Here is a 15699-nt window from a genome sequence, read left to right on the forward strand (position 1 = left end):
TACTCAAATAAGATAGAGGATGAAGAATTACCTCCTGGAATATCTCTAAACACAGAGTTTTTTAAAAAACCATACCGGTACCATTTTGGATCTCCACAATGACTTGCATTAGATTCTTGCATAATTGAAGGAGCAATATAGACAAAATCAAACTCACACAAAAATGGATTGTACGAACCTGCCACTAGGCTTGATTGTGAAGAATTTGAACTTTTAGCGGTCTCGAGTGGATAGTCTTTCCTAAATCGAGAGGTGACGAGTCTCGACAGTAGAGTGCTCCAATTGAGATGTACCTTGTGAAGGAGTGTGAGGCGAAGAAAAATTGGGCTGTTTTGAACGATCCCTAAAAGAAAATTTAGTAGATGGAGCATTGTTCTCTAGATCAAGACCATAATGCCTCCTCAAGGCCTCCATCAAAGGAATAGTTGGAGAAAGTATTAGACGATTTGAAGACGGAGTCGTTTGAACCATCTTGAATTAGATATGGGTCATTTGGGTATCTCGCACAAAACCAATCTCTCCACAACAGTCACAAGATACTCTTTAAAAGAGCTGGCTCTAATACCATGTGAAGATATGCTAGGGTTTGCCTAGAGAAAACACAGAATGTACGAATATGACTGAAACACAATAACACAATAAATGCTAACTCTAAATGCAAAATGCAAAATGCAAAAAGACAAACACAAACAGAGAAGAAAGAGAAATCTAAAGTGAATGAATCAATGCGGTAAATAAATGAGAGAACATACAGAATGCTCAAGGGTAGAGCTGTGCAAGAGGTGGCAGCTTTCATGGGAGCAGGCTAAGGGAGTTGTCGATGTGTGTTGTCCACCGAAGATGGACCCCAAGTGCAGTAATCACCAATTGGAGCAGAGGCTGATGAAGAAAAGTGTTGAAAGCACAAAAATGACCTTTTGTAGATGCAGACACAAATTAGGCCGATGTTGGAAATGGAAGGGTAGTAGGCTGGAAACCAGCAGTCTTTGGGGCTGGAATTGGTAAACACAGCAATGTAACCACTTGAAGATGATGGCAGTTGATCACTAGCAGTAGTGGGAGGCTGCGTGATAGTTGTAGACCACATAGTAGTAGTTGTTGGGGGTTGGACAGCTAGTGAAAGAGGGCTGATGGCCGAAACTTGCAAGACAAGGATGGGTTGAATGGTGGGTAGCTTGTCTATTTATAGATGTAGAAGGATCCTCCCAAATTAGGGTTTTTCTTATGGGACATAGAAACTCTCTAGGACCGCGCATAGTTTAATGAAAACTTTTGGTAATTTACATGGTTTGGGGTGTTTTAAAGAGCTAATTAGTTTGTAATGCATTTTTAGCTCAACTGGCCTTATATAGGTTCCTTAGGCAAGCTCTAAAGCTTCCTCACCTTCTTGAAGCTCTTGCTTTTGCCCGCCATGGCAACCCTAGGAATATTGCACCTCCACGATCCTATTTACAGCACCATAATAGCTTAAAAAAGCTTTAATAAGTAAAGCTCAAGGTTCAAAAGCATTTAAAGCCAATATTGGTGGCATCAATTTGTCAACCAAAAATGAAAAAATAAATCTAATTTAAGTCTTATGCGCTCATGCTCAGGGCTCTATTCATATGTTGTGATGACTGTGAGGCTCTTAGCCTTTGCCTTACGGAACTTCCATTCTCTTTATCAAAAGCCACACCTTGTAGACTTTCCCTTGATGGCCATGTGATCATCTTATGGTACCTCAATAGCACCTCCACTCAAAATGTCTAGGCTAGGGTCCTCAAGTAACCACAATATCCTATATGCCAGCCAAGTGAACCTTTCTGCTATCAAGGTCAAGTCCGTGATAGTACATCTGGCCCCAAGCTCAAAATATAAAGCCTCAAACTCTTGAGTCACACATTTAGATCATAACCTACAACCTAAGTTACAACTATCATGATGTGAGGTAAAACCTCCAATAAGTAATAAGGAAACCTTGACGCACTTTCATGGAAAACCAAAGCTTTTTGTCTCATAAAAACTTCCCAAGTTCCCACTTGCTGTAGGGCACAAAACCTGCTTCTTCCTTCCTTGTGTGACTAGTCAATGCGTCATTATTTCATCCCTAGATCATTGTAGATCCTTAGAAAAATTCCTCATTGTGGAGAGTAGCAGTCAGCTCATCATCATAAAGGAAACTCTATTCTTGTACAGACAAGAGAATGCATGACTGACACTTTTGATTTGAGATTTTGGACATTGCATGAATCTCTTGTCATACCCACTAACTACAAGTTGAGAGACTAGAACAGCTGCCATACCCACTAAGTACGAGTTGAGAGACTAGAGCAGCTCTCATACCCACTAACATTGTACAAAGCAGAATACGGCAGATGTATGGCAGAATTGGGATTGAGAGACAGCTGTATAAAACTGAAACAAGGACGAGAAAAAGAGGGACAACTGGAGTGGGCAGAGGAAGGATATAAAATGCTTCTGTGAACTGCAAAATAGAGGAAAAAGAGCTGGACAGAATCTATAACAGTAGGTGTAATCAGGCTGAAGGGGTGAAAGGGAGGACAGAATGTGCAATCACAGAAAGAGATGACAAAGCTGGGGCAGACATAGGGAAGGATACAGCAGTTCACTTGCATATCATGCAAAAAGCCAATAATTTATTTCATGGGTGGTAACATTTGTGCCCAAGTCATATTTTAGCTGCATGATTGGGTTTTCACCGTTGTGTCCAGATTATTATTCAAGTTTCATATGGTTGATTCATGGTAGTAATTTTAGAATGATACATACAGGTTGAACACCATATGTTGGCTTTTGCTAACATTATTGACACTAGTTTGTTTCCTAGATCACTCTTGACCACAAACATTGATGACCATCACCTGGCTGCTGTTTTGTCCCTATTATAGTTTGCTATAGAGAGCTGAACATTTTGCTTTTTGATGGGTGTTACATGTGTTTATTATCCATTTGTATTTGCATCCTCTATTTTAAAATGTGAATCCATTTTTGTGCAGGAAACTTTGGATGGAGTGATAGCTGAGGAGGTATGTACAATTATCTTCATGTAATTATATGTTACAACATGTACATGCCTTTTGTCTAAGATGTGAAGTTTTGGATTGTGGATACTAGAGCAATCTATGAATTTTAGAAACCTTAATGTTAAAATTTGGGAAGTTAGTGCTTTGTAGCTTAAGTTAAACAAGGAGATGTGCTAGGTGCTACTTGGTTTCCTACATTGAAAAGTTTTACAAAAGGCACTTGATTTATCATGTTTTAGAGAAGGATGCCTCCTTGTATTTGCCCAAAAAGTTGCACGGGTACCTTTTCCACTTTATTGAATGGATGTTGTCCATTTGGAAAGAAGATTGGGTATTAGGTGTTAGATATGCAAAATGCTCCACCTTCATAAGGTGCCACCAATGATCCATGGTGCTCAAAGTTGTAGTGCTCGCATTACAAGGAGAAGCCATGTGTGAGCACGGGTCCCAAATTGTATTTTTGAAGAGATCTATGTGGCCAGACTATTAAAAAAAATGTGACCTATAATTGTCAGATGGGAGAGGATCGAGGTGCAGCTGAAGTGCAGTAGACAGTGTGAGAGTGAGAGACAGAGTTGAGCACGACACCCAATGCAATAGTACTGAATAGAGTGTTAGTTGAAAGTACAAATGATAACCCTTATACCTTAGAGTTATAAGGGGCTGTTCACACCCGAACACAGTAAGTGCCCGTAAGTGTGCACCACAAGCACATACAAAATAGTACACATAATCTGGGGGAAAAAACCTCTCCTACCGAGAGTAAAAAGTGCCCCAGTGTCCTAGTGATCACCCGCACACTCCCATATGAGCATAGGCGTAAGTAAGGCGTGTGAGATACCCAACAAACCCCCCTGGAGTGAAGAGTGATCAAGTGTACAAGGATCATCCGCCACCAAAGGGCGTCAAATTCAAAGCATCGCGAAATGCTTCAAATTTGTCTCGTGGAAGAGCTTTGGTGAAGATGTCTGCCACATTGCTGGTGGTAGGACAGTAGACAAGGCTGATATCACCTGCATGTAGCCTCTCTCTGACAAAGTGGTAGTGAATCTCTATGTGTTTCGTGCGAGCATGAAACACAGGGTTCCGTGCCACTGCAATGGCACTCTGACTGTCAGTATATAAAGGAGTAGGCTCCGTAACAGATACATCCAAATCAGCAAGTAAGCGTCTAAGCCATACGCACTCAACTGCAGTAGTGAAGGCTGCCTTGTACTCAGCTTCACATGACGACGTGGCAACAGTGGATTGTTTCTTGCTAAGCCAAGAAATGCATGACGAGCCAAGAAAGAAACAATTGCCACTAGTGGAGTGACGAGTATCAAAATCACCAGCCCAATCAGAGTCACTGTAAGCATGTAACTGCAGTGGTCCCCCCTTGGCATAAAGCAATCCAAGAGCTCTAGTACCCTGCAAGTAACGAAACACACGCTTCACAGCTTGCCAATGCGACATACGAGGCTGATGCATGTACCTGCTCAAAACTGAAACGGCAAACTGTATGTCTGGCCGAGTGTGGCATAGATAGATGAGACATCCCACTGCTGGAGCATAAGTATGGATATCAAACAAATCACTGTCATCATGTAATGACAGTTTGAGCTCAGGTTCCATGGGTGTACAAACTGGCTTGCAATCCTGTAAGCCAAACTTCTCAAGAAGTTGCCCAATGTACCTTGACTGACATAATCCAATGCCTCTAGCATCATGTACAAACTGGATGCCCAAGTAATAGTGCAAAATACCCAAGTCAGACATGTCAAAAGTTTGCTGTAAATTATTTTTGAATGCTGAAATCTGATCAGCACGTGTTCCAATGAGCAAAAGGTCGTCTACATATAGACACAAAATCAGCATGGATCCCCCCTCTTTATGTACATAAAGGGTAGACTCAGATGGGCTGTTTACAAACCCCTGACTAAGCAAGAAGGCATCTATCTTTGCGTACCAAGCTCGTGGAGCTTGTTTCAAACCATATAGAGCTTTTTTCAGCTTGCATACTAAATTTTCTGAGCCTTCAACTGCAAAACCAATGGGCTGCTGTACATACACTTCTTCCTGAAGTTCCCCATGTAAGAATGCAGTCTTTATATCCAGCTGATGGACTTTCCAACCAAAATGTGCAGCCAAGGCAATCATAGACCGAATGGTCGTCATACGGGAGGTAGGAGCAAAGGTCTCCTCATAGTCAATGCCCTTTTTCTGTGCGTAGCCTTTAGCTACCAGCCGTGCCTTGTACTTATCTATGGATCCATCTGCATTCCTTTTCAATTTGTAGACCCATTTCGTACCAATGGCACGCTTGCCAACTGGCAAAGACACCAAATCCCAAGTATGATTCTTATGAATAGAATCCAATTCAGCTTGCATGGCTGCCATCCAATGCACACTATGTCGTGCATCCTCAAAACATTCAGGCTCCTCATTATCATGAGTACATGCTGCCATAACAAACTCCATGGAATGTGCTGAATCATGCAGTCGAGTTTGCCTTCGAGTACGACCAGCCAAGGGTGTTTCCAAATGACTATCTCTCATAGTCTGCGTGTACCATCTAGGCACCTGTCTTGCTTCCTGACTGTGTACAAGTTCCTGCTGAATTTCAGTTTCAGCAATGTGCTGATTTACTGCATGTTCCATAGGAGCAGCTGGCTGAACATTAGGTTCATTTGCTGAAGTACCAGCTGAATCACCAAATGTGATGGGCAGCAGCCCTTCAAAGACATCACGGGCAGCCTGATATGTATCAAAACCAGCCAAGGATAATTCTGATTTTTCATCAAATACAACATCCCTGCTGACAAAAACCTTCTTGGTCACGGGATCATAGAGTCTGTAGCCTTTGCTTTCGCTGCTATATCCCATAAAGATGCATTTTACAGCCTTGTTGTCCAACTTCTTTCGAAGTACCTGTGGAATATGGGCATATGCAAGACACCCAAAAGTACGGAAGTGGCCAACAGAAGGTTTGCGGCTGTGCCAAGCCTCAAAAGGTGTGACGGTTTTCAAGGCCTTGGTAGGGCATCTGTTCAAAATGTGGCAAGCGCACATGACGGCTTCCATCCAAAAACTATGAGGCAAACTCTTTGCCTTCAGCATACATCTGGCCATCTCCATGAGTGACCGATTTTTCCTCTCTGCTATCCCATTCTGCTGTGGAGTATATGCAGTAGTGTACTGATGGATAATGCCCTTCTGCTGCAAATAAGAATTCAGCATAGAGGACATGTATTCCCCCCCTCGGTCCGAATGGAGAGTCTTAATCTTGCAACCAGACCGAGTTTCCACAAGTGCACTGAAAGCCAAAAATGCATCATACACTTCTGACTTCTTTTTCAAGCAGTAGACCCAGCACAAACGTGTAAAGTCATCAATAAATGTTACAAAATAGTAACAACCACCCAATGACTGTGTCTGCATGGGCCCACAAACATCCGAATGCACAAGCTGCAATCTGGCTGTTGCTCTAAAAGCAACATCACGGGGAAAAGAGAAACGATGCATTTTCCCCAAAATGCAACCCTCGCATAAATGCTCAGGAGGTCTCTCCAAGAGAGGTAATCCATCCAACATCTGAGTACGCTGTAATAGCATCAAGCTGCCATAGTTTACACGCCCCAAACGAGCATGCCATAACTCTGCCTCTAACATAGCAGGAGTAAGAGTGGATGTCAAATATGCAGACTGATCTACTGAAAGAGCATCCAACTCATATAACCCATGACACAAAGAACCTGTCAAGACCAATGTCATGTGTTCCTTGTCACGGACCATGCAACGGTCATCATCAAAGGTGACCTGCAAACCACAACGTGCCATAGAAGAAATGGAAAGCAGATTCTTCTTAATGCCAGGCACATACAAAGCATCCTGTAGGCGGAGAATAGAGCCATCAATGGCTGTAAGCTGAATGTCCCCAATACCACGAACAGGGTATGATGCATTATTAGCACACTGAACAGACTTCCCAACGGGAGGTGCACCAAGAGAAGCAAACAAATCTCTACGAGATGTGATATGCCGTGAAGCACCACTGTCAGAGAACCAAGTGTCAGCATCTTCTGTAGAGCTAAATGCTCTATCAGCCCAAGAGACATCATAACTGCAGGTGTAAAAACAATAGTCCCTGTCTGCAACAAAGGACGCGGACTCACTAGCAGTGGAAGGAGCTGCAGAAACAGACATCCCTGACTCCTTCTTCTTCTCTTTGGCGATGCGCTTCCTGCACTCAGTGATGTAGTGGCCAGGCTTCTTGCAGTAATGGCATTTTCCTTTCTTGGCTTGCGTGCCCCCCTGTTTCTGACTTGTCTGTGAAGTGTTACTACTACCAGAACTCTGCGAAGCATTTTTCCCTTGGCTGTTTTTACCCTTCTGCCTTGACATAAAAGCCTGCTCAGAGGCTATACCATCCACACCACTGTTCCGTCTAGTTTGTTCCTCCTCTAGAAGCAAACTGACAAGCTGAATGAAAGTGATGGGCTCTTTCGAAATCCTCATAGTGAGGTTCAAGGCAGTATGAAAAGCCAAGTAAGAGGGAGGCAGTGAATTCAATGTCGTAGAAATCAGCTGCGCATCTGAGTAGTACTCATCCACATTCATGAGTTGCTCCCGCAAGTCCTGAATTTTGTTGAGATGATCCTGCATAGAATCACCCTCATTCATCTTTAGAGTCTCTAGCTCTTTCTTCAAGAAAGAGATGCGAGTCTCATTCTTTCCTGCAAACATCTGCTCCAATATCAACCAAGCTTCTTGTGAAGAAGCTGCTGAACGAATATGAGGAATGATAGAACGCTGAACTGCCAATGCAATCAGCGACATAGCCTGTGCATCCCGTGTATCCCAAGTTTTCTGAGCTGCAGTTCTTGGGGGAAGTGGCTGAGCAGGGTGAGGTGGAGGGGGCTGAGGTTGCCCTCTTGTACGTCCTCCTGGAGGAGGAGTAGCGGGAGCCACAACTCCCGGTCGTGCTTCCTCTCCACTGACATAATCCCACAAATTTTTGGCCACTAATACATTCTTCATCATGAAAGACCAAAGGGAATAATTGTTCCCATCCAATCGGTCTTCCTTGGACACATAGGTGAATACATCTCCTCCCTGATTTGCCATTATTTCCCAAAAGGTAATAGAGCAATGTCAATGCAGTACGGGCTGGAAATCTGCAAATTTCCAGAAATTGCAGCAAACACAAGTCTGCAATTAACTTGCAAAGGGTACTCTGTCAAAAAAACTGTCACTGATGCACGCTTCCCAAGGTGCAATTAGTGCTCAGCAGCACTAAAACATCAAAAGCCCCAAAATTTTCTGCCAAAATTTCTGTCAAAAACAGTCTTTCTGTGACTGTATCAGCAGTTCAAATGCATCTGTCCTCCAAATACACAAAAGCCCCAAAATTTCTGACGATCCAGTCCAGAAATTTGCATGAAATTTATCCCCCCACTTGTTCTGTGCTTGCCGCGTGTGAACCTCCGCTTCCAGAACTGTGTTCTGGGCTGAAATTAAAAAAAAATTGTTGAAAATTTTACCTGACGTGGAGCTGACTTGCGTGTGCTGGTCGACGGGCAGTTTGGCGCAGGACAGGCTGACGTGGTCGTCAGACGAGCTGGCTGCGCGTGGTCAAAACGGCGGGCAGGACGGGCTGATGTCAGACTTGCGGGCTGCACGAGACGTTGACGGGCGGGCGCAGGTCAGTCGCGTGTGACGGGTGGACTGACGGTGGTCTGACGGAAGTCGTATGGGCTAACAGACGACTTAGGCGGCGCCTGGGCTGACGAGGACTGCACTGTTGGACAGCGCGCTGGCATACGTCAGCGCCTGCAGCTGACGTGAAGCAGACTGATGTCAGACGTGACTGACGAGACTAACGTTGACGTGGACCTGGTGCTGCTCGCGAGCTGCTGACGGACAGGGTACTGGTGGAGGCTGGCGACGACTTGTACTGTGCTGAGGCAGCTCTGTGGAACAGCGCCTCACTGCTGACAGAACTGACGACAGGTTGTACCTGTGCTGAGGTGACGTCTGACGCTGGAGCAGGACCGGCGTGTGCTGCAGAAGCTGAGTTCAGAGCTGAGCTCTGATACCAAATGTCAGATGGGAGAGGATCGAGGTGCAGCTGAAGTGCAGTAGACAGTGTGAGAGTGAGAGACAGAGTTGAGCACGACACCCAATGCAATAGTACTGAATAGAGTGTTAGCTGAAAGTACAAATGATAACCCTTATACCTTAGAGTTATAAGGGGCTGTTCACACCCGAACACAGTAAGTGCCCATAAGTGTGCACCACAAGCACATACAAAATAGTACACATAATCTGGGGGAAAAAACCTCTCCTACCGAGAGTAAAAAGTGCCCCAGTGTCCTAGTGATCACCCGCACACTCCCATATGAGCGTAGGCGTAAGTAAGGCGTGTGAGATACCCAACAATAATGGTTTAGCCTTTGGGTTAGATGGAGTAGTTAAACCAGCAATAACTTGAAGCACATTGCATCGAGTTGTAGGGTGTGGGAGTTATCAAGGATGCCTATTTTGTGTCTAAGGGGTCATGGAGTGTTAGGGGGGATTGGCAGCTCCAGTTGGTGGGGGTTTACTTGCAACACTTCTAACTTGATGGTAAAGGGAGTATTTCCTAGATGACTAGCAAAGGCTGATAATATGGTAGGTCAGTCATGTTGAATGCACCACCTTTATGGGCTATTAAAAAGAGGTCCTCTTAGAACCATGATCATTCGTGCCTAGGCAGAGTTCATTTGGCAAGCTTTAAGCTCTTCATCTAGAATCTATCTAGATTGCCATCTAAGCTTCATTGTAGAAGCACATAGGTATATAGAGCTATCGTTATATCAAAATCTCTGTTATTCTGTAATTTGATGTGCACTCTTTATTTTTTATCGAGGTTTCGTCGCCTCACATAATTTCACATCTTATTAGAGCATAGGGGTTTCTAAGGATTGAAGAGTACAAAAGAGACAAGGGCTTTAATAATAAAAAGAAGTGATGTCTACATTAGGAAGCAACATTAGCACATCGAGAAGTGTGGTGCTACTGTATTGGCAATTCGAACATTGGGGATTCTTCCATTAGTCTTCACTGAAGGCAAGTTAGATGATATAAATTATGCTTTGGGCTATCCTTGATTTTTATGGGCTTTTGAGACAGTGGTGGGGATTAACCTAGAACATAGCCTACCCCCAAGGCTTGACCCATAAAGTTTGAGAGTAATGGTTTCTCCAAATGCTAAAACACATGGGCTTGTGAATGCAAATGCACTGTGTGTCTTATTTGCAAGCACTTTGACAGAGATTTGACCTTGATTTGGTATGTAACCAAAGCATTAGAGGCATGGAATATATTAAAGACTCAACATGAAACGTAGAATCAAACAAGGATCCAATACTTGGAGAATCAACTAGCAACAAAGAGCGACAATAAAAGCATTCATTATTGAGAAGAATTTGCATGACTAGATGGCTGGTGCGATACAAAGGACTAGCAAGAGCTCGCTTGACGATGTCTTTGAATTTGTTCACCAAATCACTAATGAAGGAGGAGTTGTGGCTCAAAGCGCAAGAATGAAGCAACAATGGAGATGTTCATTCTTTGCCAATGCAAAAGGCAAAGGTGGTTTCCCACCAAAAGTAATGATCGTAAAAAGAAGTGGCAAAGAGAAGTTTCAAGGAGAGTGTGTCTATTATAAGATAAAGGGATATGCAATTGCATATTGCTGTGCCAATAAGATAGATGAAAATAATGGTGTTGTGAAAAGTAAAGAGAAGAAGATAGTGAATATGTTTGAAGTAGAGTAGGAGTAATTCATGGCTACCATTGAGTAAGTGTGTTGCTTAGTGTGTAGAAGCATCAATCACCAACTCATGGATGTTGGATTGTGGTTGTTCTTATCCATGGGCAACAAGAAAGGTCTATACAATTCTATGTAGCCTCTACAAGGACCCACCATTATGTTAGTTGGTAACAATGCAAAATGAATTGTTGAAGATACAATACTATTTCCTATGTTGCTAAAAATTGTGAAGTCAAAAAGCTTTCAAATGTGTTTTATGCTCTAGAGATCAAGATAAATCTATTATTAGTTGCTTCTATAAGTAATCTTGGTTATGAAGTGAGATTTACAAAGATAGGCATAGAAATTCTCGATAGTATTGGCAAGGTTATTACCAAAGGAGAAAGGATGTATAAGCTGTATGAGCTAAGTGCTCTATAGCCCTGCTAGATTAGGAATAAGCAAACTTTGGCATTAAAGATTTGGTCATGTTGGATTTGTAGTAGTAAAGGATATGCACAAGCATTCATTGAGCATTCATTGGATTGTGTTTAGTGTGTGTCATAGACTCAATGTTTCTCTTTGGTTGCGCTAGCATTCCTTACAAGAACCACCTTGTAGTGTAGGAGGGCCTAGACTCTGCATGTTTCTATTTATGAGTAGTTTCGTTTGAAGGAGGTAAATCACTGAGGTCATTGTGGTGTGCTAGTGTCTTGGCTATATTTTAGGGTAATTGTTTCTTCTCACTCGTTCAAATCACAAATCACATGTTAAAGCATGATCTTAAGTTTTAAGATTCTTCACAAGAGGATTACTTATAGTTGGCATAGTGGACATTCATCAGGTCATACAACTACATAATCAAGATATCCTCATGATTTGCATATCTTGATGTTGAGGGCTGGATTCTAATGTGCAAAAGCTATTTCAAGAACAACAATCAAGAATGCCCAATGCCTTGTAGCTCGAATCTTATTATTCATGGTCTAGAGCTTTTGCAAAAGCTATCTTAGAAGAGCTGTGTAATTGCAATCAATGACTTATAATCCTAACACTTTTTGCAAAGAATCTCTCAAAAGAGGGGTGTGATTGCAATTGATGCCTTGGAATTTTATCTTCCTTGAGTTTTACAAGCTTTATAAAAGGAGATGAGGGATTGGGCGTGGTGCTTGTCTCACCACTTTGAGGGGAGGGGATAGTGGCTGCTCTAGAGCATTTTTTGTTGCTGTGTGCAAATAAATATACTCCTACCAGTTAAGAGGGTCCTGCTGGGCTTCAAAAGAAAAGGCCTAGAGAGCAACCTAAACTCCTAATATGGTTGCAGTTACAAGCTGGCTACTCTAGGAAGTACCATGCTTGTACATATATTTTTAATTACGTATTTCCTTTTTGTGGTAATTTTAATTTTTTAATTTTTGCTTTTTGTGGGGTGGGGGGCAGGCTGGTATAGTCACGACTCACCCTGCTTAGTTGTTAACCACTCATTTCTTCTCCTCTTATCACAAAAAAAGGGACTTCCGGAAGCTGACAAAAAAGGTTCCTTGCTTCTCCCTCCTCCTCCCTGAAATTTCTCCTAGCAGTTTCTCAATGATATCTGGCCACTTACGGATGATGTTTGGTTGAAGAGGAGTCCTTTGGTGCTCAATCACAGGCATTTAATCATCCTAACTACCAAAAAATCCAGATATGATATACAAGGATTGACAAACAGAGCTAAAGCTTAAGTAAAAACATGTGCCCATTCTAGTTTGAAGCAGCATTGCAGTAACAAACATGTCCTCTGCTGCTCTGGCTAGGGTCAAGAAAATGCTAACTGTTTTGTGACTGTAATGTTGTTATCCTGCAGTTCTATGAGTTGAACTCACATGGCTTGGAGATATTTACAAAAAGCTGGTTACCTCAGGGAAAACATGTCAGGGCAACTGTTTTCATTTGCCACGGTTATGGGGATAGTTGTACTTTCTTTTTTGAAGGTGTGTAACTTCTATCTGTTTGCCTATGTTGTGCTTTCAAATAAACATCAAAACAGAATGGCTTTTCATTGAATTCACAGATCTACTGGGAAAATGTAGGTATTGCAAGAAAGCTTGCAAAAGCTGGGTATGCAGTCTTTGGAATGGACTATCCCGGATGTGGCCTGTCATCAGGGCTTCATTGCTTTATTCCTGATTTTGACAAGCTTGTAGATCATGTCATTGAGAACTACTCAAAAATCAAAGGTTTGTGTATCCCTTGAAAAAATGATTAATTAGTGTGTACAAAGCTGGTAAGGCACTGTGCGGGATGCTTGTGGATCTTGCTCTTCAAAAAAAGAACTTGCTATTAGAGGAGCTTCAGATGTGATCACACGATGGATTGGATTAAGTGCATTTGGAAATATTTCTTCCATGGATAAAGTGCCTTACAACCTATGTGGTAGGGGCTGATACTATTTACGTAAAAAGTTTCTTTGCATTAGTATAAAGCTATACAGGGCTCCAATGGAGGAAAGGTAATAAAAACATAGTGGTAACTTCATGTCTTGCTGACTTTGTGATGTGGCTCACAAGTAAGAAAACATGTTGCTGTACCCCCTTCTTAGACAGTAGATGCGTGCCTCTGCCTGAGGAGTGTAGATGATGACCCATTGTAGCAAAGGATGGAGATCTGGTACTTCGTCTCATGTAGAAGAAGAGCCGAACTTCTTAAGGATCTAATCCCAAACATAGTGTTGCTGAACCTTGAGGACATGACGAGATGGTTGAAGCTCCAAAATTCTTTCTGGAGGACACGAGGAGGTGGTTGTTCAGTTTGTGGCATTTTAGAAGAACCCGAAGCTTCTTGCGATTCTATGGTGTCATAGAAATATGCTGCCCTGTTGCATTTTATTCATTTGAATAAACTTCTTTAAGCTTTAAAGCTTAACCATAAGCCTTAATACTTAATAGAGCTCTTTTCACACTAGCAAGGGCATTGAACCGATTCAATCCTCTCTGTTCACATTGGAGCTCCTATGAACTGGATATTTCAGGAATTCTGTTCACACTGGAGCTCTTATGAACTGGATATTTGAGAAATTCTGTTCACACTGAAGGCAAGCTTGAACTGGTTATTTTCCAAACTGGTTCACTATTGTGAGTTCACATTGCAATCTTATTCAACTAGTTGTTTCAAGGCTTAAAGGTTGGTTTTTATGCCATTTTTTGGGTGTCAATTTAAAGAAAAAAAACTATTAGAAAAATTCTAGGAAAATTATTATGGACTAAACTTGTCTCGGACTTCATTCTTGGCATAAAAAATTGCAGAAAAACAATAGGAAAAGTGGTCAATTTTAGACTCGTATTTTGATGCTTTTAGTACCGTACAGGCATGATGTATATGTGTATGTGACAGCAATTGGACACATGTATGACATCCATAGCATAATGTCACAAACCGCACAGATTACACAAATTGTGGGTGATGAATTGACTAAGGACAACTATAGTGTATGGTCCTATTACATGGAGAATTTTTTGATGGGAAGATGTCTATGGGACCTCATTACATGTGAAGATATATACCCTAAACTTCCCCGATGAGCCCATAGAGGAACAAAAGAAAGCATACAAGGATTGGACATATGAAAATAAGGACTTGCACTAGATATTTATATGCATTTTGGAGACATTGATTCTACACATCAAGAAGGTTGCTACATGCAAAGATGCTTGGGATCGAGTTGATAGATTGACATATAATGGCTTTATGAAGATGCATTATGCATACATGGTATATTATGTGCAGCATGTAGAGCCTATTTGCGTTGAAGAAGTAGTTGAAAGCAAATATTGGAAGGAAGTCATGGATGAGAAAATGGATGCATTAACCAAGAACAAGACATGAAATCTAGTTGAGTTGCCTTATGGTAAGAAAGCAATTGGCTACAAGTAGGTGTATAAGGTCAAGTGCAAGTCAGATGGCTCATTGGTAATGTACAAAGCAAGGTTGGTTGCAAAGGGTTATCCATAAACATATGGATTGGACTATGAGGAGACCCTAGGGAATTCACTATATGTACACCCTCTATATTACGTGTGTTTAAGGTCTATTTATAAATATCATTATTTGTGAATTATTCATTGATAAAACATAACCCTTTTCTATTCAATTTGTAAGTAACCCTTGCATATGGGACCTCTTTGTACATAAAAAATGTGTAAAAATGGTATTTTAAAAATCCATTATGTTGAACTCACATGATACATACATATATTTATGACTGACCTTCTTGGGGAGGAAACATATAGTCCATTGGCAAAGATGGTTACAATGAGATCGCTGATTGTCTTAGCTTTGGTTTATGGCCGAAAATTATATCAAATGGATGTCAAGAATGCTTTCTTGAATGGTACATTGGAGGAGAAAGTATATATAGAATAGCCGAAAGGGTATGTACATTGGAGGAGAAAGTATATATAGAATAGCCGAAAGGGTATGTATATCCTAAGTATCCATATTATGTGTGCAAGTTAAGGAAGACATTGTATGGGTTGGAGCAAGCATCCAGAGCTTGATGCGAGAGGATCAATAGGTTCTTATGTAGCATGGGATTTCAATAAAGCATACTTTATGTCAGACATACGAAGGATGGAATGGTGGTTATGGTCATTGATGTTGATTTTATCATTGGAAGTACTCTTGAAAGAGATATTATTGAAGTAAAGCATGGGTTGCATAAGGAATTTGACATAAAAAACCTTGGATTATTGAGGTACTTTCTAGGCATTAAATGATAGATACTCGACATGGAATTTGGTTAGTCCAAAGGCAATATTCATTGAAGATGTTGGAGAAGTATGGGATGACAACATGTAAGCTAGTCGATACACAATTGGATTAAAACATAAAGATGGTTTGATGATGGACAATATATTGATGATG

At 41.6% G+C, this 15699-nt stretch overlaps 1 protein-coding gene across 2 annotated transcripts in view; it reads left to right on the plus strand.

Annotated features, from left to right (window-relative positions):
* LOC148019307 (caffeoylshikimate esterase-like) overlaps nt 1–15699 on the plus strand; it is a 65426-nt gene that overhangs the window by 38359 nt on the left and 11368 nt on the right. For both annotated transcript variants that reach the window (XM_087660908.1, XM_087660909.1), the window contains exons 3-5: nt 2997–3026; nt 12644–12770; nt 12870–13016. In XM_087660908.1, coding sequence (XP_087517034.1) covers nt 2997–3026; nt 12644–12770; nt 12870–13016 — 304 coding nt within the window. The remainder of the gene's footprint in view (nt 1–2996; nt 3027–12643; nt 12771–12869; nt 13017–15699) is intronic.

This window comes from Lygodium microphyllum, chromosome 20 (genome assembly GCF_053477565.2).
Source record: "Lygodium microphyllum isolate KBCC chromosome 20, Lygodium_microphyllum_v1.1.10, whole genome shotgun sequence".
NCBI lineage: Eukaryota > Viridiplantae > Streptophyta > Polypodiopsida > Schizaeales > Lygodiaceae > Lygodium > Lygodium microphyllum.